General features: G+C 35.3%; 1 protein-coding gene across 5 annotated transcripts; it reads left to right on the forward strand.

Annotated features, from left to right (window-relative positions):
- The first annotated feature begins 969 nt into the window (after nucleotides 1–969).
- LOC111002307 (serine/threonine-protein kinase mig-15) lies at nucleotides 970–26,779 on the forward strand. 5 transcript variants are annotated; one of them, XM_022272458.2, is made up of 22 exons: nucleotides 970–1,261; nucleotides 1,435–1,500; nucleotides 2,341–2,548; nucleotides 5,440–5,616; nucleotides 6,285–6,516; nucleotides 6,902–7,030; nucleotides 7,531–7,758; nucleotides 7,829–7,902; nucleotides 8,557–8,641; nucleotides 9,673–9,796; nucleotides 10,852–10,872; nucleotides 12,036–12,132; nucleotides 13,420–13,549; nucleotides 14,995–15,103; nucleotides 15,658–16,473; nucleotides 18,664–18,783; nucleotides 21,399–21,747; nucleotides 22,427–22,647; nucleotides 23,465–23,655; nucleotides 23,809–23,935; nucleotides 24,558–24,692; nucleotides 26,028–26,779. In XM_022272458.2, the coding sequence occupies exons 1-22, from the start codon at nucleotides 1,196–1,198 to the stop codon at nucleotides 26,274–26,276; spliced, it is 3,954 nt and encodes a 1,317-aa protein (XP_022128150.2). In that variant the 5' UTR covers nucleotides 970–1,195; the 3' UTR covers nucleotides 26,277–26,779. The 5 variants fall into 5 exon arrangements, with proteins under 5 accessions (XP_022128150.2, XP_022128151.2, XP_045489511.1 ...); XM_022272459.2 differs by having other exon boundaries at nucleotides 21,549–21,747; XM_045633555.1 differs by lacking the exon at nucleotides 10,852–10,872.
- Nucleotides 26,780–26,790: the final 11 nt, after the last annotated feature.

Below are 26,790 nucleotides of genomic sequence, written 5' to 3' on the forward strand. Positions count from 1 at the left end.
CCGAAATTATGCAGGTTCATGTTCGTACGAGTTCATTCGGTGGAGATTCTTAAAGAAATTAATTATGACTCGTGCAGAAATAATAAGTCTTGCTGACTCCGTCGACGTTCTAATGAGTCTAAATTAAAATATTTGCAAAGAATCCACATAACAAACTTGAATATGATTACAATTAGATAAAGATTTTATTTTTAAGAAAAAAATTTTGTCATACGCGAACATAAGATGCTTAGATAAGTGAAAACAGTATTTTATATCGTATGGGTAAGCATTAAATAATAATGAGACAATTATTGTCCCTTGGGCATGGGCGTACTCCTGATGTAATGTTAATGAACATGAAAAAAATTAAAAGAAAAATTTAATTCAATTTAAGTAGGTAAAATGTGTACATAAAATAAAAAAATCCAAATGTTTTATATAATACATATGTTCTTCAGAATTAAAAGCAACAATCTTTATACATTATATCAAAGTTTTACGTTAAGAATTTCATTGAATACAGTATTTAGATGGCAAAATACTGATTCAATCATGATGCAGTATCAGTTTATATTTATGACATCTATCGTATTTTAAGCGAAATCTCACATTAAATGGATTGTTAGGACATTAGATCCCTATATTAATATGAATAGGGTCTGTAATACCATGAAATTAATCGTTCCCCAAACGAAAGTCCAATAGATATCTCAGAAGATTTTTTTCTACTAAATTACAAAAATAATTTACACTGGCAATAATATAAATAGGTTTTTAAGGCTGTTAAAGTATCCAAGCAAAACAGAAGTATATGTACTTATTACAAATTCTATATAAAATTATTTAAAAGTTATGGTCTATTGCTATTCGTTATAATTTTTTTTAATTTTAGTCAAGTTAAATAGAAATCAGCCTATATTTTTAACCTATATAGTAGAACTGAAAACATAATGGTAGATTTGAGAAAATTGTCAGTTGTCCCAAGATTTCATCTGGCATCACCGCCGGGTGTGTGTGTGCGGCATATAAATTGTGTATCTGTAATTCTCTTTAAATTTAATTGTAAACAATGTGTTTTATAAATTATTCAGACGTACAAGAATAAATTCTTATCCATATCTATACAAATGTTGTGATATAAGATCTTTTGTAAGGTTTTTATATTGATGTGAAGATCTCGTGCTTTGTCTCCGTGTGTGACAATATACTCAAAATGGCGCATCAACTAGCACCGTCTGTAAATTGTTCATTAGACGACATTGACCTCAGTGCATTAAAGGTAAATATTTGATTTATCCTAAAAACATTGTCATATGTATTACTTTGTTTTACGCCCCTTTGTGAAAACCTGTCTTAGAGTGCAATGATCTCACAGGGTGTGAATCATTGGGAAGGTGTTAGGGAATATAATTAGCTTTTATCTATACATTTCTCGTGTATACTTGTTTACAGGATCCTGCTGGAATATTTGAGCTTATCGAAGTTGTAGGAAATGGCACTTATGGGCAAGTATACAAGGTATGTACGTAAAAATTATAGTTGCTAGGCTATTATATATCTTATGTATTCCAATTTGACTAATATTTACCCTGACGTTGTTGACTATTACTTAGTAATATTAAGTATTTATTCCTTAAAAGACCATTTGCAAACAACTATTAATGTCAATGAACATAATTTAATTTTCATACACTAATAAAGCTTTGGCCTACTATTGATAAATTATCTTAGTGTATGTACTTTGCCTACCAGATTAATTCTAGTTCTAAGTAATGTTATCTCAACAATATTTATATTTGATAATGAATTCAATTTTGTAAATATATTAGCAAGCCAACATGAAATTTTAATAAATTTAGTAATAAATAAAATCAAGTTACATCACATTTATTGCTATAAAAAGAAATATATAATATGTATTTTTTATTTTCATTAATATTATCTTTTCTTATTAATCTTACACAGTTTACTTATGTTTTTAATCTACCAGCACTTTTAATAGTATATATTAAAAATCTAACAGTTCAGGTAAACATTTTTATTATAATAAAAATATCTAAAAAAGTTGCTATTGTTGGGCATGTATAGAAATTATGTACCATTAAAATAAGTTTTAGCTGATATCTACAAATATGATTGTCCATTTAAATGATTTAACTAATTCATACAGCTGGCAAAAGCAATAAATATTTGTGGATACAGAATTATAATACGAAGAAACTAGTATACTGTGTCATGTCTTCGCATAATCCAAATTGGCTGGAATCTATTCCAAAATAGTGAATATATTTGCTATATATATAGAGCGTACTTTTAATAACATTTACAAATACAATTACATTAAAATGAAATTTCTAGGGACGGCACACAAAGACCGGTCAGCTTGCTGCCATCAAGGTGATGGATGTGACACAAGATGAAGAAGAGGAAATAAAACTTGAGATCAATGTGTTAAAGAAATATTCAACCCATCGCAACATTGCCACTTACTATGGTGCTTTTATAAAGAAAAGTCCTCCAGGGAAAGATGACCAGCTCTGGTTGGTTATGGAGTATTGTGGTGCTGGTAGGTTAAAATTTTATATATATTTTGTGTTCAGTGGTCCAACAAATATATAAGAGAATTAAAAGTAAAGTGAATGTGAGCGCTTGTAACCATTAATATTGGTTGAACATACTATGTCTGTGAATTATGATGATAATCGCTTAAATTAGTTTCATACTTGTTATGAGAGTAATTGGTAAATATCTATGAATATATTTTATCTGAAGAATAAATCCAATATTGTATAACTAATCTTAACCCTTCCTTATTAAAATTTACGACAAAAGAAAAATATCTTTGAATAATCCAAGAAACTACTTTAAAAGGCCAGCAACACACTCGTGAGCCCTCTGGCATTGAGAGTATCCAAGGGCACCGGTATCACTTAACATCAGGTCTGCCCGTTTGCCCCCTGTTCTATAAATAAAAAAACTACTAAACTGATTTAAAAATCTTACTCTAGTTAAATGCTATATTATCCTAATAACAAACATACATCTATTCTAAAATAAGTTATCCTATGACTACTAGAAGACAGGACATTCTTCTAGTTTCTCCTCGGATGTTCAGACAATATGCAATTACACGCATTTCAACTCGACATCTGTTGTATCAAACCTGAGCTTTTTGTAAGGCATTTAATGTTGGCTGCCTATTGGGGTATTTCTACACCGATACTTAGGGTCTAAGAAACAGAGTACCATATCTTTCAAGGCGGCCAACACACACTCAAGACCCTCACATTGAATGTCCCAGATGTTATTTAACATCCATCTTCTGCCAGATGGCTCTATATAAATATAATCTGAAGATGAGGTAATCAATATTAGAATATAATATTGGACTTTTCTAGAGATTTTCAATAAATGGTATTAAGACTCATAGTTGGCCTAGTGGCTTCAGCTTACTACTCTCATATCTGAGGTCGTAGATTTGATCCCCGGCTGGGCACTAATGGACTTTCTATGTGCGCATTAACATTTGCTCGAACGGTGAAGGAAAACATCGTGAGGAAACCGACATGTCTTAGACCCAAAATGTCGACGACATGTGTCAGTCACTGGAGACTAATCACCTACTTGCCTATTAGATTAAAAATGATCATGAAACAGATTCAGAAAACTGAGGCCAGGACCTAAAGAGGTGGTAGCGCCACTGATTTATTTTTTTATTTTATTAGACTCATATATATATAGAACCAGTGAATTAATAATGTTTCCATAGTCAAAAGAATGGCAAATACATATATTAGTGGCTGCCCCATTGTCTATTATAATACTTGAGCACTTGAAGAGTTTACAACGAAACATATCTCATATAAGTTAATTAATGTTAATTATAGTTGAGAAAAGGTCAATGAACTTTGATTAATAAATTTCCCTGTTGCTGTTGAGAATTTCTTTATTTATATGAGTTTGTTCCATTCTTTAACATGTGTAATTGTTTATTAATTACTTTTGTTGGGATGTAACATGTAATAGATATATTATAAGTATCTTATTTCTATCAAAGTGTCTCATATAGTAAATTAGGGTATCTTTTATTATATGGGTTTATTCAACAAAGGTGCTAGCACAATTTTGCTATAATTGTATTATGGGCATAATAATAATTAAAGTATACTTTTTTATATAATTGAATTTTTATGTGCGCACACACCGACACCTAAATTCGACATCGTAAAGTTAGGTCTGGGTGGCATGGAAATCGATAACTATGTTCAAGTTGTATATTCTAGTAATTTTATATTCAGAACTCGTCTTTTTTTAACAGTACAATTTAACAGTGAATAAATAAATATTATTTTGGTGTTTAAAAACATTATCAAATCAATTTCATATGCGACTGTGATAGTATTTACTAATAATTTATATATTTTAATAAAATCTTTTTGATTAATTTTATTTTTATCGTTAATCACTACTACATTTTACTTATTTTTTTCCATACGCCAAAGAAGTATTTCAGTTAGCCAGCTTCTAACGCGTGTACAAACACACTTTTTTTTAATTTAACTAAAACATTTCAGTAGCACTTCTTAATTCCTGTCTGATGATTTATGTAAATATCCTAATATAGATAAAAATTAATAAACTATGCAGTAAGTTTTATTACATTAAAAAAGTTTAAAATATGTAAACTTACTTTGTAAAAGATAACCTTTCCAATTGTTTATAATGGAAATTTTATAACACAATACATAATCTTTTTTTTTAATATGGCTTTTATTTGTGCCATCTGGCTACAAGGTACTTCGCCAGTGTCGTGTTGATGGAAAAGGCACGAAGGAGATTGATTGGTATACATAATCATAAAAAGTAATTTCAAAAAAAAAAGGTGTCAACTGACATCTACACAATTTAAACATTTCTCAGAATGTAGAATGATTTTTGTTTTATAATAATTGATATAATGTGAATATTTATTTATTTCGCAATTGTACACTTGACATAATTTATATATATATATATAACAAAAAATAATTATAAAAAAAGTGTTCACATATTTTATGTAAGAAAATAATCAATTATTTAATAAATTTATTTAAATGCGTGATTACAAAAATAAAAATAAAATAGTTTCATTCACTTATTCACTCACTCACTCATTTGCACCCACACACTTACTCATGCACTCAGGCGTGTTGATAACAGTTGAAAAAAATAAAAATCAATAAAATAAGGTTAAATAGTGTAATTATTTTAAGGAATTAAGATTTAAGTTTGACTCTGACCCAGGTATTTTTTACTTAAAAGGGTTTCCAAATCTTACAACTAGGAATGAAAAATTAATACATAATACCTAATTTGGCTGTGTGTGTGAAATCATGTACATGAGGGTGTGTGTTTGTGGTGGTGTGCTGAAATTATTGTGTATAAGAATGAAAAACTGATTCTTATTTAATTTTTCAGGATCCGTAACTGACTTGGTGAAGTCTACGAAGGGGCAGTCGTTAAAGGAAGAATGGATATCATATATATGTAGAGAAATCCTCCGAGGTCTGAGCTATCTGCATTCAAACAAAGTCATACATCGTGATATTAAAGGACAAAATGTTTTACTGACTGACAATGCTGAAGTGAAATTAGGTGAGTGTCCAGAGGGAGTTCATTACCAGTTCTTCTCGTCTTTTGTAGGTTTGAAAACTGGCAGTAAAGGCCGGCAACGCGAGTCTTGTGGAATTAAAAGGCTGACTACGCACTTGCGAACCTTTTGGCAGTAAATGGGCGTTAACGCACTTGCAAGCTTCTGACGATAAAAGGCCGGCAACGCATATTCGAACCATATGTCAGTAAATAGCCGGCAACTCATTTGTGAGCCTTCTGGCAACAAAAAGTAGGCAACTCACTTGCGAGCCTTCCGGCAATAAAAGCCGGCAACTCACATGCGAGCTTTCTGGCAAGAAAAAGCCAGCAACTCACTTGCGAGCCTTCTGAGAATAAAAAGCCGGCAACTCACATGCGAACCTTCTGTCAGTAAATGGCGCGCAACGCACTTGCGTACCATCTGTCAACAATAGATCGGCAAACTGCGAGCGTTCCGGCACTCAAACGCCGGCAACGCACTTGCGAGATTTCTCGCATTAAAAGGCCTTCTGGCAATATCAGTATCATTTATTCATCTAGGTACAAATAGCCTTCTGCTCATTTGCCCTTGAAAGGACTTTAATGGAGTATACTCCTCCCCTAAACGCCTTTTTTTGGTCTATCCAATATATTACTGCCGCCAACCAGTCTGAACTAAAACTGAATTCCAGTGGACTTTGGAGTATCAGCCCAATTGGACAGGACCATCGGGAGGCGGAACACGTTCATCGGTACCCCGTACTGGATGGCGCCGGAGGTCATCGCCTGTGATGAGAACCCGGAAGCGACGTACGACAATCGGTCCGATCTCTGGTCTTTGGGCATCACGGCGTTGGAGATGGCGGAGAGCCAACCACCGTTGTGTGACTTGCATCCGATGAGAGCTCTGTTCCTCATCCCAAGGTAGGATTTCAGCAGACCTGAAGGCGGAATACGAAATACCATCCGTATTAAGGCAGTTTTTGGTATGTGGAACCAGCTGCCCAACCAACGAACCAATTTGACTTAGGGTTTTTCAAAAATGTAGCAATTTTTATAAGGCAGGTAACGCACTTGCGAGACGTGGTGTTGAGTGTCCATGGGCGGTATCATTAAACATTAATAAAATTGATACTTGATACTTGATACTAGATTTAATGTATTGCTCGTATGGTGAAGGAAAACATCTTAAGGAAACTTAATCTTGTCAGAAAAAGTAAGCAAAACTCTTTAAAAGTATATAAGTACCGAAGTATATGATATCATAAATTATGTATTGCCTCTGTTAAAATAAAACTCTCTTATCCAGGAATCCACCACCTCGCTTAAAGTCCAAAAAGTGGGCGAAGAAGTTCCACAGCTTTATCGAGACCGTGCTGGTCAAGGATTACCATCAGAGGCCTTACACGGAACAGCTGCTAAAACACCCATTCATCAGGTGAGTCCAAAAATCTAGATTTGTAAATTCCTTAACAAAAATTCGCTAGAAATTAGAAGTATTGTTTTTGTGTTTTACCTCCCGCTTTTTTTAAGTCGGTTAAAATTAATGAAATAGTGTCGGTACTTTGCAATTTCCAATAGACACACTGTATACCTGCTAATAATAATTTAGATAAATATCTGCGTTTACTGCAACAGACGTTATGCGACATAATTTTGTTCTAAAGTTCTAATATGTAATTACTAAACGAATGCATCAACCAATAGTGTGTATTTTTCTACATATCTCTTTCTCGCTCTCACTCAATCGCTCTCTCCTTTTTCTTCGACAAAACCGCTGCACAACTTCGTGACGTTGCGTGAATTTTCTAAAGAAATTTCTAGTAAAAGTTCCAGGCTTATAACGGTCTGATCTGTGATTGAAAACGATTTGAGATTGTGGATTAATTATTGGGTTCGGGCCTTAAAACAGTGAAAACATGAACAATTATATTTCAGAGATCAACCCACAGAACGCCAAGTTCGGATACAGCTGAAGGACCACATAGACCGCTGCAAGAAGCGCAAGCAGGACAACTCTGTGCGAGAAGACTACAAGTATTCGGGCTCAGAGGGAGAAGAAGAAGATAACGCGATAGCAGGAGAGCCATCGTCTATCGTGCACAATGCCCCTCATCAAGGTGGCGACACTTTGAGGAGGAATTTCCAGCAGATACAGGAGGGAAGGTGAGTTTTTCGTCGCGTCTTCCGTGATGACTTGTTTGGACAGTTCTTTTCAAGGTCTTTTTACTTCTAGAGCCGCGGAAGCACAGCAACCCCAGCCGCCGCCTAAACGCAACAGTAAACGGGAAGAGAGAGAAGAGATACCAGGTATTTATGGTCATACAAATATGATATTGAATAATTTGTGATAAGTTGTGGACAACACAATTTGGGTTTGAAGTATAGGATTTTAAAAATGGACGAAAAGAAATATATATATATATAGTTGAATATCGCTTGAAAAATTTTGCAGGTGTTTTTACAAAAATGATTTGATTCTCATATCTTGCTACATATAGTATATTTTTTCTAAAATCTTACATAATTTAATAAGAATGTGACTGATTAATAGTTAATGCGTTATATAGACTAAAGAAGGTAAATTAACTAATGTTACAAATGTTATTTTGACACCTATTTCACCATGCCTACTACTGATAGAGATATTAAAAGATGCCATGTGGAACATAGTTCAAGCAAAGCTTGGCGATTAAAAAGAGTGGCGGAGAGTTAATTGTCAGTTCTCTTCCGTTCTACGCCCTTGATTTGAGAACTGGCATTAAAATAAAATTAGATGCATTTAGCTTATAATATGTATTTCTTTATTTACGTTCAGAAGTGTTCATTGTATTATCTACATGAATAAATGAGATCAAATTTGAATTGAAAAATAAATAAAAATTGAAGGTACACAAAATTTTGTATGTGAGGGTAGACCATAATTTTTTTTTTAATATTCAATAGTGATAAATATTTTTTCAGAACCCGGTCCTCCAGCGAGGCCAACAATTCCTCAAAGACTGATCGTAGTGCCAGACCCACAGGCACAACAGCCTAACAGATATAGGTGAGTCATAGACAACCTTATGACTTATTATTTAAACTATCATAAGGAAAAGTTCTAGAAACTAGGTGGTATGGTTCGACCATGCCTGTGCCATAGACGTAAAAAAATTAAAGTATAATTTAATATGTATGTAAATGATGTTTGTCCGCGATGGACTCCTAAACTACTTAACCGATTTTAAATTAAATTTTCACACCGTGTGCAGTCTGGTCCAACTTAAGAGATAGGATAGCTTAGATCTTTTATAGTCGCAATTTTATTGTATTGCAAATTATTTGTTTATTATTTGATACCATTCTAAAAGATGGCGCTGTGTTAAAAGTACCAATATTTCACATAAGTTCTTCTACAGTTTCTCTTGAATAGTTTACTACTATGTAATATAACAAAAACCTTAGCCTCAGCAAGGCTTGGCCGAGTCTGATAGTATATTATGTATGTAAACAAAAATAGTGATAAGTATACTAGAATAGAACATATGCATGTCAATACTCGGAACAAACGCAGGCTGCAATTTCCCCGTACTAGACTATCTGAAGTTAGTAATTCTTTTTTGGGAAAATACTCTTCTTGAATAAAATCCCAGAGGCTCTTTTATCTCTGCCTTTTATTAAATTTAAGAAATTTATTAAAGAAAAGCTGTGTAAAAAGGCTTACTATAAAGTAAGCGATTATCTAGTTGATAAAAGGGCCTGGGACTAGTGCTGGGCAGGCTACTTCTAATTAATTTGATATATTTGTTTTAAAATAAGTATTGTTTGATGATTTGCTTTTTTAAAAGAGTACCGAGAGTTTTTTACACCGGCTTTTTCTCTTGGCCTACACCCTTTGTCTTCTTTGCCGATGAGTAGGGATGCCAGGTTCAAATTTAATGACGTGGAATAAGTGATACCTAGATGATCTTATGTTCCAAAATAAACATATTTTAATATTGTTTCTCGACATTATCATCTTAGCATAGTCGGTAGGAGTTATTTCTGTAATAAAATAAATAAATTCTACACAAAATATAGTTTATGTGATATTTACAGGCCACTCCCACCCACCCCAAAGTCGTCGGGCTCATCCAACAGCTCGGGCTCCAACAATGGGACTCCGCCCGCCAGTGGGCCGCAACCTCCGCAGAGGGGTTCGCATCACATGTTCAAACCCATGGTATGGAATACACTTTTATTTCTCAGCTAAGAGATTTTTTTTTTATGGCAATAGTTTATGCCAGTTTCAAGTAAAAGGCAGTGAAACTAAACACGAGGAAAATTGAAGAAACAAATGTATAAGTTAAAAACAATCTTATATATAAAATTCTCGTGTCGCGGTGTTTGTGGTTAAACTCCTCCGAAACGGCTTGACCGATTCTCATGAAATTTTGTGTGCATAACATGTATTTTTCATCCCACTAAATGTTAAGGGTAGTCCACCCCTAATTATATTTTTTAATTTTTAGATAAATTTTATGTTTTTGTCAACTGTATCAACAACATAAAAAATACACACAACCCTAAATTTTCAACCCTCTACGATCAACCCCTATTTTTTTATTATAAATGATATACATGGCAAAAAGACGTTTGCTTGCCAGGTCAGCTAGTATTTACATAAATATAAACTGGATTTGATAAGTTAACAAAACAAGTGTTCTTCCATTTTTTTTTATTATTTTTTTAATGAAAATTTATTGTATTATGATTGATATAGTATATAAAAAGCTTGTTTATAACAAACATTCGGCTATATATATATTTTTTAATTTATCAAAATAATTCACCGTAATTGATAGAGTCAAATACATACTTAACAGAAAGTCGTTTGTCAAAATTATTATGTTTTTATATGTGTGTGTACTCAGAGTTGAATTTACAAACATTTATCTTATATATGATATGAAATAATCTGATATATAAAAAAAATACTATTTATTTGTACTGAAATGGATTTTTAGAAGGAAATAAAAGTTCATACTCAATATACCATTTAAAATATCAAAATATATATTTATGTTAGTCTGTGCGGAAAGAAGTGATAAAGATTTTTGTAGTTGGCAACATTAGAACAATTTTTTTAATGAATTAATGAAAACGAAATAGTTATATGTTTGTACAGACTAATATAATAAATTTGTGTTTTTTTTTAGCAGAGATTTTTGTGTCGTAATATTATTTTAAAAGCTTTTTTTTATTTTCATGTCACGCTGTTTTTCTTTGCACATGCAGATACCGCCAAGAAGGCCAGAGGTGTGTTTTTTTGTACCATTTGTTATATAAGGTGGAAATAGCTGTTATATATATGGTTAGGGAGCGTTTAATTTTGGAGTTTCTTGACACACACACACGCACACTTACACACACACACCCCGTTCAGGTAACGCGCAACATTTTCAGTACCCAATAGTAAAACATTACCACCCAGTAACTCATTAAACCTTAAAGTTGCCATTCATATCATTACTTAGCCTTTTTGAAAGCTTGTCCGCCAGTACATAGTTTGCCTACGAATTAACAACATGAATATGTCGCAGTAAAGTAGTTAAATCAGAGGGTTAATTGAATCTCTAGACAGTTAATTAAAGATCGATATTCAATCAAGTCGCTAGCATTTTGATATAATTAAAGCAGTGTCGAAAACGTTTAACTATCTGTCTGACCGAAAGTCAGCGTGTTCATTAAAGAGAACAAAGATGGCGGTCACGACAACAGCTGATTACTTGTAGAGTCTTTCTTTTGGCAAATGGTTTTATTGTTAATGTTTAAGTTAGTCTTGTTGCCTAGGAACGTTTAGGAAACTCGTTAAACGTTTCGTTCACTCACTTGTCTGACGGAACTTCAGCGACTTGATTGAATATCGATCTTTAATGAACTGTGTAGAGATTCAATTAACTCGCTGATTTAACTACTCTACTGCGACATATATATAGTTTATATTAAAGTGTTCAGTGTTTAATAAGACAAAGCATATTTGGCTGTTAATTTTGAAGGAGTTGGTTTTTATGTTAGATAATAATTAGGCTTCACCAGGCCGGTAATGGCTGTTTCCACCGATTTTGTGCTTGTTTTAATTACTTTGTATGAGGATTAATATAACTTAATGGCTCTATCATGTTTGACGCGTATTTCAATATATATAAGAAAGCCTTACATAAATATTTTAAAATAGTATAAATCTTACTAATATATTATTGAAATCAATTCTTACCCTCAGATCTTAAGTCGAATCTTGGCGCTAAGTATTACTCTCGTGTGTCAAAAATGTATTTGACATTTGAGAACTCAGTCGAATCTGTATTTAAATATTTGCTCCAAAAAGTCTACTAAAAGAAAGATAATTTTTTTCAAACTTGATAGAGTCGCAGAAAATTGAGGAATGTTTACATCTTATAATAATAGGTAATACTTTTTAGGACCTGGATAAGCTGGCCGCACAATTGAACGAGTTGGGCGTGGTCTCCGGCAACGAGCCACCCAATCGACCTCCACGGGCACCGGCTAATGGACAAGGTAAGATATATGAAGAAATCTATATATTTATTTACAAAAAGATAGTATACATTTACTATCCTTACAGTAAAATAATTTGCCATGAAATATTATAAATATATCGAGAGTGTCCATGGGCGGCGGTATGACTTAACATCAGGTGAGCATATTGCCCGTTTGCCAACTGTTCTATAAAAAAAAAACAGCTAAAACGCTTCGTTAAAATTTTTGATGTCTACCCTCTGTTTCATACAATATTTTTGTTGCCTACCCTCTGTTTGAAACTATATTATCACACACTATCCTAACAGGTTAACTGAGAATGATTAATACATATAAGCAGAACTAATTATGATATATAAATAAAAATAATTCAAACTCAAAATAACTTTATTAATATAGATAAACAAGTACACTTATGAATATCAGAAAAGATGTTAAATTGATTCTAAGTTTGCATTTATTACCAGTTTGCTCGTTGAGTGGGCAAGAAGAACTGACAAGAAACTCTCCGACACTCTTTTTAATTGATATAATGTTTTGAAAATTAAAATATTTCCGAACCAATTCGACTTAGGGTCCTTCAAGAAAAGAGCGTACCAATTCTTAAAAGGCCGGCAACGCACTCGCGTGCCCTCTGGCATTGAGAGTGTCCATGGGCGGCGGTATCACTTAACATCAGGTGAGCCTCCTGCCCGTTTGCCCCCTGTTCTATAAAAAAAAAAAGACTAAAGGGGCATTTAGTAACGAGTCACAAAGCGCAATTTTGCGGGCTACGTGCACGTACGTATACGCCCGGAACGAGCAAGTTTTTGACGTTGCGTGCGAGTGTCGATAGTTTCAATAAAATAAAATTGGAAATGTTTTATTGAGCATTTTTGGCCTAGTGGCTCCAGCGTGCAACTCACATACCTGAGGTCGTAGGTTCAATCCCCGGCTGTGCACCAAATGAACTTTTCTATGTACGCATTTAACATTTGCTCGAACGGTGAAGGAAAACATCGCGAGGAAACCGACATGTCTTTGACCCAAAAAGTCGACGACGTGTGTCAGGCACTGGAGGCTGATCACCTACTTGCCTATTAGATTTAAAAATGATCATGAAACAAATTCAGAATCTGAGGCCAAGACCTAAAGAGGTTGTAGCGCCACTGATTTATTTTTTTATTTTATTAGACATATATATATATAGAACCAGTGAATTAATAATGTTTCCATAGTCAAAAGAATGGCAGATATATATCAGTGGCTGCCCCATTGTCTATTATAATACTTGAGCACTTGAAGAGTTTACAACGAAACATCCAGGTCCACCAGTGGAAAGAAACCCACCAGAACCGACATTTGAAGAGTCTGACAGCGATTCGGACCCAGATGAAGGTGGGGGTCGAGTGAGAAATGATGGGACGCTGTTGGCCAGTGACCCACCCAAACCACTGTAAGTAATATTCAAAGATAGCCGGTTCTTCTTCACAGCGTGCGTGGTCACGGTGACTGACAAAAGGTGTTCCTCCAATGGAGGACACCGTGAGCAATTTCTGCAGAAACCCTACATCTTTTAGTCGATACCAACTCCGGGGAAATAAATACAGATAATACAACATTTTCTACAGCTGTGATACTTTATGACATTCAACACCTTTTGTCTTCAGTCACCGTGACCACGCACGCGAAACGTCGGTTAAATTTAAAATTATGTTTAAATAATTATAAGTTTACATATACATAGCTTCAATCCGGTAAAAAATTCTTTTAACAGCCTCTTAACAGCGACGTTAACTAGCGGCCTGAAAGATATACAGCCGTAGGTTTCATTAAAGTGTGGAAAACACCACCAAAGTTGTGGTTTCCGACGCCATGTTGATAGTTTGATGAGATTCGTTTTTAGTTTGGAGAGAAATTTCTGCTTACTGAATATCAAAAATTCAAAAATCATTTATTCATGTAGGTACACTTATGAACGCCAAAGATGAAATATACATTATGCTTCTAATTTTACATTTACTGCCAGTAATTCTCAAATCAAGGGCGTAGAACGGAAGAGAAGAACTGGCACTAAACTCATCGCCACTAATAATAAAATAAATGAAAAACAAAGATTTGTCCTCTATCAGCAGGAGGCATGGTGAAATAGGAGCACGCACTTACATTCTCGTGGGATCTATCAAAATATATATCAAGACGCTAGTTAAACGGCGTTGTTTGGCTAAACGGCTAGGCTGTTAATTGAAAGCCTAATTAAGCTAGGCTGACAAATAAATATATGAGTGTTTATCAATTGTCCTTAAAAAAAAATTTTTTTTTTTTCGATTTTAATCGTATTTACTTCTGAGTAAAAGGACTTTTTCTACTCTTAAATGTTAATTTATATTTCAACACTTAGATAGTATTTGCAATATTCTTAATTTATCTAGATAATGCGGTATAATTAAACAGTCACACTTTTCTAATTTTTTCTACGTCAAATAACATTTTTGGAAATTATTTTTGTCTTGTTTAGCCAAAGAAGTATAACTTCTAACGCGTTTATAAGTACACACACGTGTTTTGTCATCTTAAATCATGTTCATCAAGTTCATCGTATATTTGAAAGCGTTATCATCATACTAACATGCTACCCTCATTTTCATTTCGTTGCGACTTTTTTTTGTTCATACCCTCTTTTATTTCTCAATATTTTTCTTTTGTCATCTTTCTATTATTTTCCAATGCTTTCCCTGCTTCATACATACAATCCAAACCCGTCCCTGAAATTTAATTTCCATCTACCCTCTTTTCAATATTTAAATCCATGTCACCATACCTTTGTCATCACTTACGTCACCTCAAATTTCCTTCCTTTTTGGTTTTATTTCGGCTTGTTAGTCCCGAATTTTGCTATAGGCCGGGACTGTCCGCGGTTTCGGAGGACGGCGCCGGTCCCCCCACACGCCCCTTGCCCCCAACGCCCGACGACGATGACCCCCACGCTGATAGAACGCTAGTGAAGCGGGTGAGTTTTTTAGGATTTTGGGGCAAAGTCTTGTATTATAGAGAAATATCTTCTCATTAACTGATTAATATTCATGATAATGAAAGAAAATTTAAAACAGCCGATTTTCCTTTTTTTTTTTATTAAATTTAAATTCTGTTATATTTGTAATTCGCATTGCTATGATCAATTTAATGAGGAATATTATCACAAGTATAAAACTTTGCTCCCAACTATTTGGCATGTACTCAAAATTGTAGAAGCTGTTTGAACCGACTTACTTATAATATCTATTTAAATAACATTTAAATTTTTATAGTAGTAAAAAGGTTTATAAGTAAGTGGGCGAGACATTTTGAATCATATTTTTAACCTATCATGTGATATATAGAAATTATTATGGTTTTGATCTCTCCCCTTGCAAGTCCTATCTTCCAAATTTATTTACATAAACAGTAGATGTGGTTTATGGTATATCTCTAAATATTTATGGGTGGGGTTGCAATTTCACGCCAAAATAGTGAGCAGAATTGTTTATAATTTTATTTGTGCTTTTCATACTAATCATATACCAGAGGGAAATTGAGAAGAGACAGTCTGACGTCGACGAGGCCGTCCTCTTAAAGGATTGGGACTTCGCCAGATTTTTCCCATCGAAAAGTAAAGAAGAGAAACAGGATCCCAGCAAGGAGTCGGTGAAACGGGCTCAGCTCCAACGTCAATCTAGAATTGAGATGGAAGACGGCTGGACCAAGTACAAGGCGATTGCCACGCCCCCCTCTCGTGTCAAATTCCCAAAGACCGACAAGAGCACGCAGGAGAAACTCACGGACATTCTGAAGTTCAAAAAGGAGCAGGAGGAGCTGAACCCGCCGAATAGATTTTTCAGAGGCTTCCGAAGGGAGAACTCCGACTTCTTCCCGCTTTCTAGTACACGCCATTCGGCCATTTACATTCCGAAGCATGAGGCTCCACCTGGCGCGAATAAACAGCGCTCCAGCGGTATTTTCAATCACACAAGGAAACAGAGCAAACCCGAAGTACCCGGCGAGCCTGTCTTGACAGAGTTCATAAAAATGGACAGTCTGAAATTCGTCCAGAAACCCAAACCCGACACGAGGGCTTCAAATCCAATTGACGCGCTGAAGAGCGTCGCGGAATTAATAAGACAGGACAGCGAATCGAAAAGCCGCCAGAGTAGCGTGAACAGCGACTCGCCAGCAACGAGCATATGCTTTGAGAATACCCTGGATCTCACTGCGAACACGCAGAAAGAGAACGTATACAAACCACGCAGGGAGAAGACCGAGTCGGATATAGTGTTCAGAAGGAATTGCAATCGGAACGATCAGGTCCTGTCGAGGCAGGAAGCGGTTATCGCACAGGACCAGGTAATTGCTTGGGTTAGTTAACATGTATGAGGTAACAACTAACTTGCTATGCTATGAGGATGGTTGTGGGTTCAAATTCTTTATCGCTCGTGTATTTTGGCGTGATCTAGATAGCTATGCCGTAGTTTCCCTATTAACAGCACCTACTAATATTGTTTGTTCTGTGCGCGACCGTTTCCTGCCAAGATGGGAACATTCTGGAATGTTCGTTAATTCACAGAAGCTGAAGGATCTCGTCGTATGTGTTGTGCATGTTTGCTAGTGCTGATGCAGAATTAATACGCGCTCGATTTTTTTTTTTTTGAAGTTCACATCGACTAACGGATCTGGGAACGGGACTTGGCTCCAATGCTCGTCGGAGGCGCTTCAAGTCTCGATTCTCTTATCATGAGCCGTCCATAATCACGTGATTTTTAGCCCCCCCTCTGGGTGATATTTGGGGAGGGGTAACGCGGCCACACGATGAAGTAACTGTGCGGTGCGGATGCCACACGAGCGTTGCGGTTTGGCAATATATTTTACCGCTCCCCGCCTCGTCTCGTATTTCACAAGTCCGACGCGCTTGCGGTGAAACGCCGTGCGGTGCCGCATCGCACAGTTATCGCATCGTGTGGGCGCATTCTATGACTTAAATACACCTCCATACATATAATGTTTATACCTATAGAGAGTCTTAGAATTTTAGAACAGTATAAGTAGTCTTTAAATATAGTCATGATGAGATGGTGTAGACAGAAAGATTGCAGGTTGCTTTTGACCAGCAACCAGCCAATGTCAGTTACAACCACAACACACACACAAATTATTTTTTTACTTTGTGTGCTTCGTTTATAATGTAATGTCTATAAAATTATATTGGGGTAACCATGCTAAAACATATAATATTGTACCTACATCTTCATCTAGACCAGTGATTCTCAACCTATGTTCCTGTGTGTTTTGTGTGCCGCCAAACTTTGCCAACATATAATTATATTATATCAATTTAAAAAAAATATTTTAATTATTAGCTTGGAATTATTCCCGTAATAAACTTTTAATTATTATTATTGAAGCAAATATTAGTTTATTCTGTATATTTTAAACTTTTGTCATAAACTATTCAGGGAGTGTGTTGTAGTAAGTATTTTTATTTTATTCCACTACATTTTTCTATCTTAACAGTTACTGCTAATTCGATAGTATTCCAAAATAATTCCCACAACAATTATCCTACATAAAAACATTTAAAAAATTAAACTTATATTCCTAAATATTGTAATATAAGTAAATAGTTTTTATCTTTTTCTTTGTGTTGTTCCAAAATTTAAATAAATATGTGCCGTAACAAAAAAAGGTTGAGAATCACTGACCTAGACCATGGATTAGCAAGATTTAACATTTCGCGCGTTACAACCCTGATTATATAGTGATTGTTCATTTTCTAGCTTCACGTGATTAATGGACAGCCTAACACAACCATTAAATAGTACATAATCATTACACCGACAAATCATAAACGTTAATGGGGCTAAATGTTAAAATTCACGGGTTAGACTTTGATTTATATACACGCATTTGATGATACTGATTATGTTGATGTCTCGCGGGCCGGAGGTATCCAAAAAACTCATTATCTATTGTTCGGTTAGATTAGTATGATTTATTTTAAATATGCTTCCGGCGCGTGAAAGTGGTTGGGGTTTATTCTAAAAGTTTAAAATTAAAAAAATTGGGAATACCCGACAAATATAAAAATATCGATTTTTTTTTAATCGATTTTTTATGCAAAATGTCACATCTCTAATAACTAATAGAATACATTACACAAAATAAAAAAATAAAAAATACTAAGACGCAACTCCTGCGTCAAAGCGAAAACCACTCGGAGGTTTTCCAATCAATATCCTCCGACACCTAGATAATCATTACCATCAAATACGTGTATATGAAAATCAAAATGGCGGATCATTTTTTTTTTGGCTCTGTGCATTAGCCAGCGTCAAGTACGGGATTTTAATAATTCGCTGATTTAAAATTTAATATATTTTCTAGCTAAATACACCGAATTTTGTCGTCAGAAATATTCAATAATGTTAGAGTGATATTTGGTCAATAAGAGTCATTTATTCATTGCTGTCAGCTGCCGATCAATTTTAACGGGTAATAGTAAAAAATTTTAAAATATTTGAAAAATTCACACTCCCATAGGGCCGTTCAAGTGGAAATGAAGGTAGTGGTTCCCGCACCAGCTCGGTACTCCCCGACCTCTTGAGCCAGGCCGGCCAACCCACCACACCGCCGAGACACGACAAATCCACAAGCGAAGAGGTAAATATAGTAGTTCATATGGGTTTTTAAAATCGTGCAGTTTACATCGATCATTTTGTGTGCTTAATTTTAAGGTGTTAGACGCTAGACTTGGGTTCCTAGTGTTTATTCGTTGGGAGCCCATGCAAATTACGCGCTTATAAAATCTAGTATTAATATAATAAATTGTCAATCATGCACTCGCCATCGGAGCCATGGTCGCGGCGGTTGCAGAACTCCATAAACCTTGTAAGTACGAACGCAGACATGCTTTATCGCGTATAGAATGTTGAATCCATCTCTTCTCTTTTCTTTTTCATAGCTTGATTATACGGGGGAGGGTATTTTAACTGGTAATGATGGTCTATCTCCCTTCTGTGTACAAGGATTTTAGCATACTAATTGACTTGAATCGGTCGCATGGCTGGATTTTGTTTTACGCGAAAACTTTTCAGAGCAAATTTATTTATGAAACTTTTACTAAATGTACCTACGTAAAACAAAGAATATTTATCGATAATGAATGTTGTCGTTGCATACCGACCTGTTTCTTTGAGCGATACTGTGAACCAGTGATGCCAACTTGAATCAAAGGTGTTTTTTGGAGATGTATTTGAGTATATTTTCGACAAAAAGCAAGCCGTTTATTAGCACATGAAATTCCTTTGAATCCAAACAAACAAATAGAAGTTTCTTCACTTAAATACTTCAAACAAACTAGTACATAACATAGTATGACAGTGGTTGAATTTATACACGTCTTTAGAAGGTTGGGGCTTACTAAAGAGTTATAGTGGTTCCATTTATGTGTCAGCCAACAAACCTAGCCCAACTCTATTTGAGAAAGAGTTTTAGAATGTATAGAAGATTCTATATATGCGTTCTGTTTTTTTTTTAATATAGAACAGGGGGCAAACGGGCAGGAGGCTCACCTGTTGCTAAGTGATACCGCCGCCCATGGATCTCGATGCTAGAAGGCTCGCGAGTGCGTTGCCGGCCTTTTTAAGAATTTGAAGGACCCTAAGTCGAATTGGATCAATTTCAAAATTTTTTTTTAAATCATTAAAAAAATAAATAAAACGCATATGCAAAACTAAATCAAAGGGTTATATGTATGGTTGGAAATAATTTGACAACTGTCAATCGATTAGTTTGTGTGAGGTATTTTGAGTGACGGTACTTTTGTTTAATTAAAATAATGGACAAAAATAAATTTTGTGTGTTTTACTGTTTTATAAACATTTTTACAACAAAAACTTTAGGGTCTATCTATACACGATATTTAGAGGTATTGATTTCACAAACCTACAGTTAATTTACATTATATATAACAAAAAACAATTATTCTAAACATAGCCAAATATGGTATATGTATTAAGATTCAAAACAAATACTAAAGAATCTAAAAAAAATATTAAACATATTTAATTCTAATTCGGTTGTTATGTATGATGGTGTGAATGTGAAGTTGTGTGAGGTGTGTTCATGATGCAGGTGATTGAGCTATGGTTTCTTAATTGTCTTTTTAAGATTATTAGCTTTAACAAGTCAAGGTCATAACTGAGTTTCGTAGGCGAATTGGTGCTAGAAGGAACCGTTGGAGTTGGCATCACTGCTGTGAACAATCATTATCATTAAATCACAAATCATTGCCTGCAAACACAATGTAGATGCCGAGCGATAACTTTCCGACGACGTTAACTAATAAGAGGCATTCATTAATTACCTAAGAACCGGCGACGTACTCGCGAGCTCTCTGACATTGAGTGTCAATGGGCCTTATTAACGTAAGATGGCGTTTTTGACCCCTGTTCTATAAACAAATATTATTATTGATTAATTCCAGTCTGACTATAAAGATTTATTGTACTTTCACTCTTTACTACTGTCAGCAGAAGTAATAGTACATATTTTTTTGAATCCTTGGAAATGCATATCGTTTTCAAGCACAAACAATGTGTAAAAAAGTTAATATTTACTGTTGTACCAAATAAGAAAATCAAAGAAATTCCACTCCCCCCCTTCATTGATTACGTAATACTTGAAAGATCCCTATAATTGAATTAAGAACCGGATGTTACGTGATACAGCCCATAGACATTTTGCCATTTTTATTATAAAATTAAAATGTCGATTTGCGAAGGTTCTTGTACCAGAACTCTCTTTGTAAATTGAGGTAGCTTAGCGGATTAAATTTATCACAGCTGTAGAAAATGTTGTATTATCTGTATTTATTTCCCCGGAGTTGGTAAATACAGATAATACAACATTTTCTACAGCTGTGATACTTTTTGACATTGAATACCTTTGTCTTCACTCTTCAGCATCCGTGACCACGCACACTGTAAAGCACGCGAAACGTCGGTTAAATTTAAAATTATGTTACATAATTATAAGTTTACAATAATACGTAACTTTAATACGTTAAAAAAATGTTTTCTTTAAATTTGTAAAAGTTATGTTAATTAAAGACAATACTAAGTTGAGGTCGCTCAAGAATAACTTGTTCCAACCTAATCTATTGGAGTACGGGCGCTGGTATATTAAAATGTGTAATTAATGAATGCTTAAAGGGAGATGGAACTAACCGTATGCCAGAGATACTTCGCCTGCCTAACTACAGAATTCTCTTACAGTATAGGCAAGCCATAGCTGGTGGGCCTTCCCCTCATCATCATCACATATCCTCCGTCCAATCCACACCATCGAAATCCTTCGTATCACCCCTGCAGCATTCCCCGTCGAACACGTCCGTTGGCTCCCAACAATTCCTTCCATTGCAACAGAAGCAGAGGTCTTTCCTCACCTTCGGCTTCGGAGCTGGCTCTACGGGCAGCACGGGCGGTTCGGGCAACGCCTCCAGGCGGGAGAGTCACGTCAATGTCAACGTGACACCGACGGGACATGATCTGTCGTCAGACACGCCCGAGATACGGAAATACAAGAAGAGATTCAACTCGGAGATTTTGTGTGCGGCTTTGTGGGGTGAGAATGTCTATAATCTATGCTTTTAGGTGTTTTGGGTCAAAGCAAAACCTTCCATATGTGTACAGAGGATAGTATTGTTTGATGATTTGCTTTTTTAGAAGAGTACCGAGAGTTTTTTAAGCCGGCTTCTTCTCTCGGTCTAAACCCTCTGTCTTCTTTGCCAGAGTAGGGATGCCAACAGGTTCAAATTTAATGGCGTGGAATAAGTGATAACTTGATGATCTTATGTTCCAAAATTATTTTATTTTATTTTTGATGGTCCGTTCACAAACTCGGAAACCAAAAATCTTATTTAAAACAAAAAAAATTGTCAAATGTCAATTAGTGACGTTCCATTTAAGTTCTGGTTTCTGTATCTGTTACATGATCATTCATCAATCTAATAGCAAGTGGGTGATCAGCCTCCTGTGCCTGACACTTTTTGTGTCTGCTTCGATGTTTTCTTTCACCATTCGATTGAATGTTAAATGCGCAGATAGAAAGTGCACAGGTCCTTCGGTGCATAGCCAGGGATCGAATCTACGACCTCAATGATGGGAGTCGGAAGCTGAAGTTAATTCTCAGAAAGTTTGATCAGTCTTAAGTTTCATTAAAATCGGTTCGTTAGTTTCTGACATAGGAGTCTACAGAATATAGGTAATTATACAGGAGATTTAATCTTCTTAAAATTTTCCAGGTGTAAACCTTCTCATTGGTACTGAGAACGGTCTGATGCTGTTAGACCGTTCTGGCCAGGGCAAGGTGTACCAGCTAATATCGAGACGCAGATTCCAGCAGATGGAAGTTCTGGAGGGGCAGAATATTCTGGTCACCGTCAGTGGGAAGAAGAATCGCGTGCGAGTGTATTATCTCAGCTGGTTGAAGTCCAAGATCTTAAGGACGGACGGACTTAGTGATGTATGTATTACTAGTTGTTCCATTTGATTTTGTAGCATACCGATAATTTATATCATAACTAGCGGATCCGACAGACGTTGTCCTGTCTATACGTCTTTAATTTGAAAATTTCAAACTTTTTTTAATAAGCTAAAACATTCTGGACCATTTTGATGAAAATTATTATTCAAATGTTATGACAATATCTAACGATCCAGCACATGGTCACACACGATATAACGCAATGATAACAAAACTTTTTTTTAATTTGATCGCAGCGCTAACTGTCGGGACAGACTAAAATTAAAATTCGAATATTATTTAAAATTTGACAGTGCGATGGTAGCGCCGTCTGTCGGATCCAATGTAAAACATTCCAAAATCAATAACTACTAATTAATTAAAAAAAACATTGTCCAGCGGACAAAATTGTGAATCTAAACCATTCTCGAATCTCCACGAACACACACAAAAAATTTCATCGAAATTGGTCCAGTCGTTTAGGAGGAGTTCAGTCACATACACACGCACACAAGAAATATATATATATTAAGATAAGAAGACGAAAAAAAAAATTAAAAAAAAAACAAAAATTATGTAAACGAGCCTACGACCATAATAGGCAGTCATCGCAGCCGATGGACACCCAATTTTAGTGGGTGCGTTGCCGGCCTTTGAGTGAGGAGTATACTCAGGGTAGACCACAGTTCTAGCGAACTAGTTCGCAAAACAAAATGCCTTGAGAAATGGACTATGGAAGATTAATCATCAAGGTATTATTGTTTTGGACGATGTTGGCGTCGTGTGTGACTAGAATTAATCGGTGTGTCCATCACAGCAAGTGGAGAGGCGAAACGGCTGGATCAACGTGGGTGAGCTTCAGGGTGCCGTCCACTTCAGAATCGTCAAGTACGAGAGGATCAAGTTCCTGGTCATCGCATTGAAGGACTCCATCGAGATCTACGCGTGGGCCCCGAAACCCTACCACAAGTTCATGGCCTTCAAGAGCTTTGGTGATCTTCAGCACAGGTTGGTCCAAAGATTCATAATAAACAGGGGCAAACGGGCAGGAGGCTCACCTGATGTTAAGTGATACCGTCGCCCATGGACACTCTCAATGCCAGAGGGCTCGCGAGTTTGCAAACTTTAATTCTTTTCTTATTCTTTCTATTTCTTTTCTAGGCCTCTCTTAGTGGATCTAACAATAGAGGAAGGCACCAGACTGAAGGTTATCTATGGATCAGCTGATGGATTCCATGCGGTCGATCTGGACACTGCCAGCGTTTACGACATTTATATTCCAAAACATGTGAGTTTTTCTTTATAGGAATCAATTCGGCTTCACCAATTTTTAAAAGGCCAGCAATGCACATCATGCATTGGTCTCTTGCCACCCGTGCCAAGTCTACTTGAGCCGACTGGAATTGCAAGAGAAGATGGCAAGAGACCGGACGGTATGAGTTTGAATCCATGGAAGATGGGCTGGGTGCTGGTATCCACCTGTTCAAACACACTGGCCCATTCCCATCTTCATGGAACCAACAGCAGAGCTGGTGCGGCGGAAAAAGCTAAAGCCTGCAAATACAGAGGTCTAGGCTCTGAATATGATTTTGTCCCATTCGGTGTCGAGACCCTTGGTCTGTGGGGTCCTAGCACTATAAGGCTTTTTAGGGAATTATCACAAAGGTTAGTCGACATCACAGGAGAACGAAGAGCTGGCTACCATGGGCAAAGATTTAGTCTAGCTATTCAAAGGGGAAACGCTGCCAGTATCTTCGGAACCTTGCCTAAAGGGACTCCTTTTACTAATATATTTTAGTTATTAAATTTTAAGTGTCACTTATTAGGTATTTTAGAATTAACTGCAATTATATTTTAACTTATTTAATGAGATTAAATGTCATTGCACATTTGAATTTTGTTAATTTCAGACCCAGGGTGCAATAGTTCCTCACTGCATCGTACCATTACCAAACTCAAATGGCGGACAGCTTTTGCTGTGTTATGACAATGAAGGGGTGTATGTTAACACATATGGACGTGTTAGTAAGAATATTGTTTTACAAGTGAGTATCGCTTAAAAAAAGTTTAAAGTCTTAGTTTGTTCTATTCTATCTTTTCGCATATTCTAATACACATACATACAATGGCGTGCAAATTTGTCTTAAATTGAATTTTACATAGATATTACATATGAGTCATAATATAGTCAATCCTTGTAATATTTTATCACTACATCATAAATTATTGAAATATATGATTTCAGCATAATACAAATTATATTTGTATGCAACAATGTAGTGACTGATTTTTAATTTTTAAATGGTGTGTTTTTATAAGAAATATCTGAGTGATTTTTCTGAATGTGACAAGAATTAAAAAAAATGGTTAACCAAAGACAGTAAACACATTAAATACAGTTGAGATGAATAATAGAAATCCAAATGTGAGGTCATTGTCCTAAGGTCATTCACCTTTGTGTTTATGATCCATGTTACTATTATGATATTACATATGATTTTAAAAGCTAAAATTACAAATTTACTATGTTACAAAACAAAATTAATTTAAAACAAGCTATAAAATTTTAGTATAACTTTAAAATACACTAGGTAATTGGTATGCTTTTAACGCCCGAATGCAATAATTAATCCACAAAATCAACTTGATGAACATGATTGAAAACAATCTGAGATCAGACCGTGACAGTCTGTCGATTTCCTATCTGCATCCCAATAATCAAACCCTTCGAAGGCAATGCATTTTTGGCGACGGATAGAATGTAATCTCTTCGCTCTTAACACTCATATTTGATAGTCAATATAAAGTAAATAAAACCGTAAAATAATATTAAAATAAACATATCAAATAGCTTTTAATTATTTTATAAACTAGTGTAAGTTGACCTAATTCTGTTAAAATCTTAAGATAGGATATTGGGACAATTAAACTGTCAATTTCATACAAAGTTCTATCCACATTCACCACCCGACCTACCAGGTATAGCTTGTATTGACAGATGGCTATTACAAGCTGTCGATTGGTTATTGGCACACGTTTATCAATATTTGGTTAAAGATGGTCAAAAATGGATTGAGATAGTTTCTTGGGTTTGGCGTTTAACTGTTATATACTGTCATAATTTAAGTTACCTTTTAATAATAATTATATCCTTCCATTTTAATCTGCTCCTAGTGTATCTGTGTGCCCAATTTTTAGTAAAGGCCACCCTCAAAATCCCGCCATTCCTCTCTGCCATGTACTACTTGCACTTTCTTATATGTGGTCTATCCATCTTCTATGGTTCCATCTTTTTAGTAGGCATCAGTTTAGTAGTATTTTGCTCCAACTTTCTATTCTTGTTGCCATGTTAGGTTTTAACTGGTATTAAATGTTTGCAGTGGGGTGAGATGCCAACGTCAGTAGCGTACATTGGAACTGGACAAATAATGGGATGGGGCAACAAGGCCATAGAAATCCGGTCAGTGGAAAGCGGCCATCTGGACGGTGTATTCATGCACAAAAAAGCTCAAAGGCTGAAATTCTTATGCGAGCGCAATGACAAAGTATTCTTCTCGTCTGCAAAAGGCGGCTCTTCCTGCCAAATATATTTCATGACGCTCAATAAACCGGGCATGGCCAACTGGTAACGAGACAAGAGGGCGAAGGCCCCGAAAACTGTGATGCGAAAAGCCCTAATCACAATGTATCAAGTGATTCTTCAGACGTGCTCAAAAGACTTGAGGACTGTGGCATTTTGTACTGAATTATGTAATTTCAATACAAGCTACTAAGATATATAATATATTAAGCAATAACCTATAAATTAATGTTTTTATATTGACAATTATTGATAAGTAAGTTAATGCTTAGAATTTATTTTGCAAATACAAATCGGACTAGATATGCCATATATAATTTGGTAATCATTGGTTATGTTCAAATATTTGCCATGACGGAACTTGTAATCGTAGGTGATGTAAATTATTCTTTTAAGAACACAAATCTGCACTTAGCTCACTGTATATGCTAATTATCACAATCTGCAATATTAAACGTGAATGATGAATCCAAAATTTGGTACTATTTATTATTTATTTGTTATGTATATTATTTACATGTATAAAGATGTAACTGTGCATATTGAAATTATATATTTGATGA

The sequence above is a fragment of the Pieris rapae genome, chromosome 23 (assembly GCF_905147795.1).
Source record: "Pieris rapae chromosome 23, ilPieRapa1.1, whole genome shotgun sequence".
Taxonomy (NCBI): Eukaryota; Metazoa; Arthropoda; class Insecta; order Lepidoptera; family Pieridae; genus Pieris; species Pieris rapae.

Coding starts and splice junctions, on each gene's coding strand:
- LOC111002307 (XM_022272458.2), top strand. CDS start 1,196: ATGGCGCATCAACTAGCACCGTCTGTAAATTGTTCATTAGACGACATT. Junction 12,133..13,419: donor GGCACCGGCTAATGGACAAG/GTAAGATATATG, acceptor CGAAACATCCAG/GTCCACCAGTGGAAAGAAAC. Junction 21,748..22,426: donor TTTGTGTGCGGCTTTGTGGG/GTGAGAATGTCT, acceptor AAAATTTTCCAG/GTGTAAACCTTCTCATTGGT.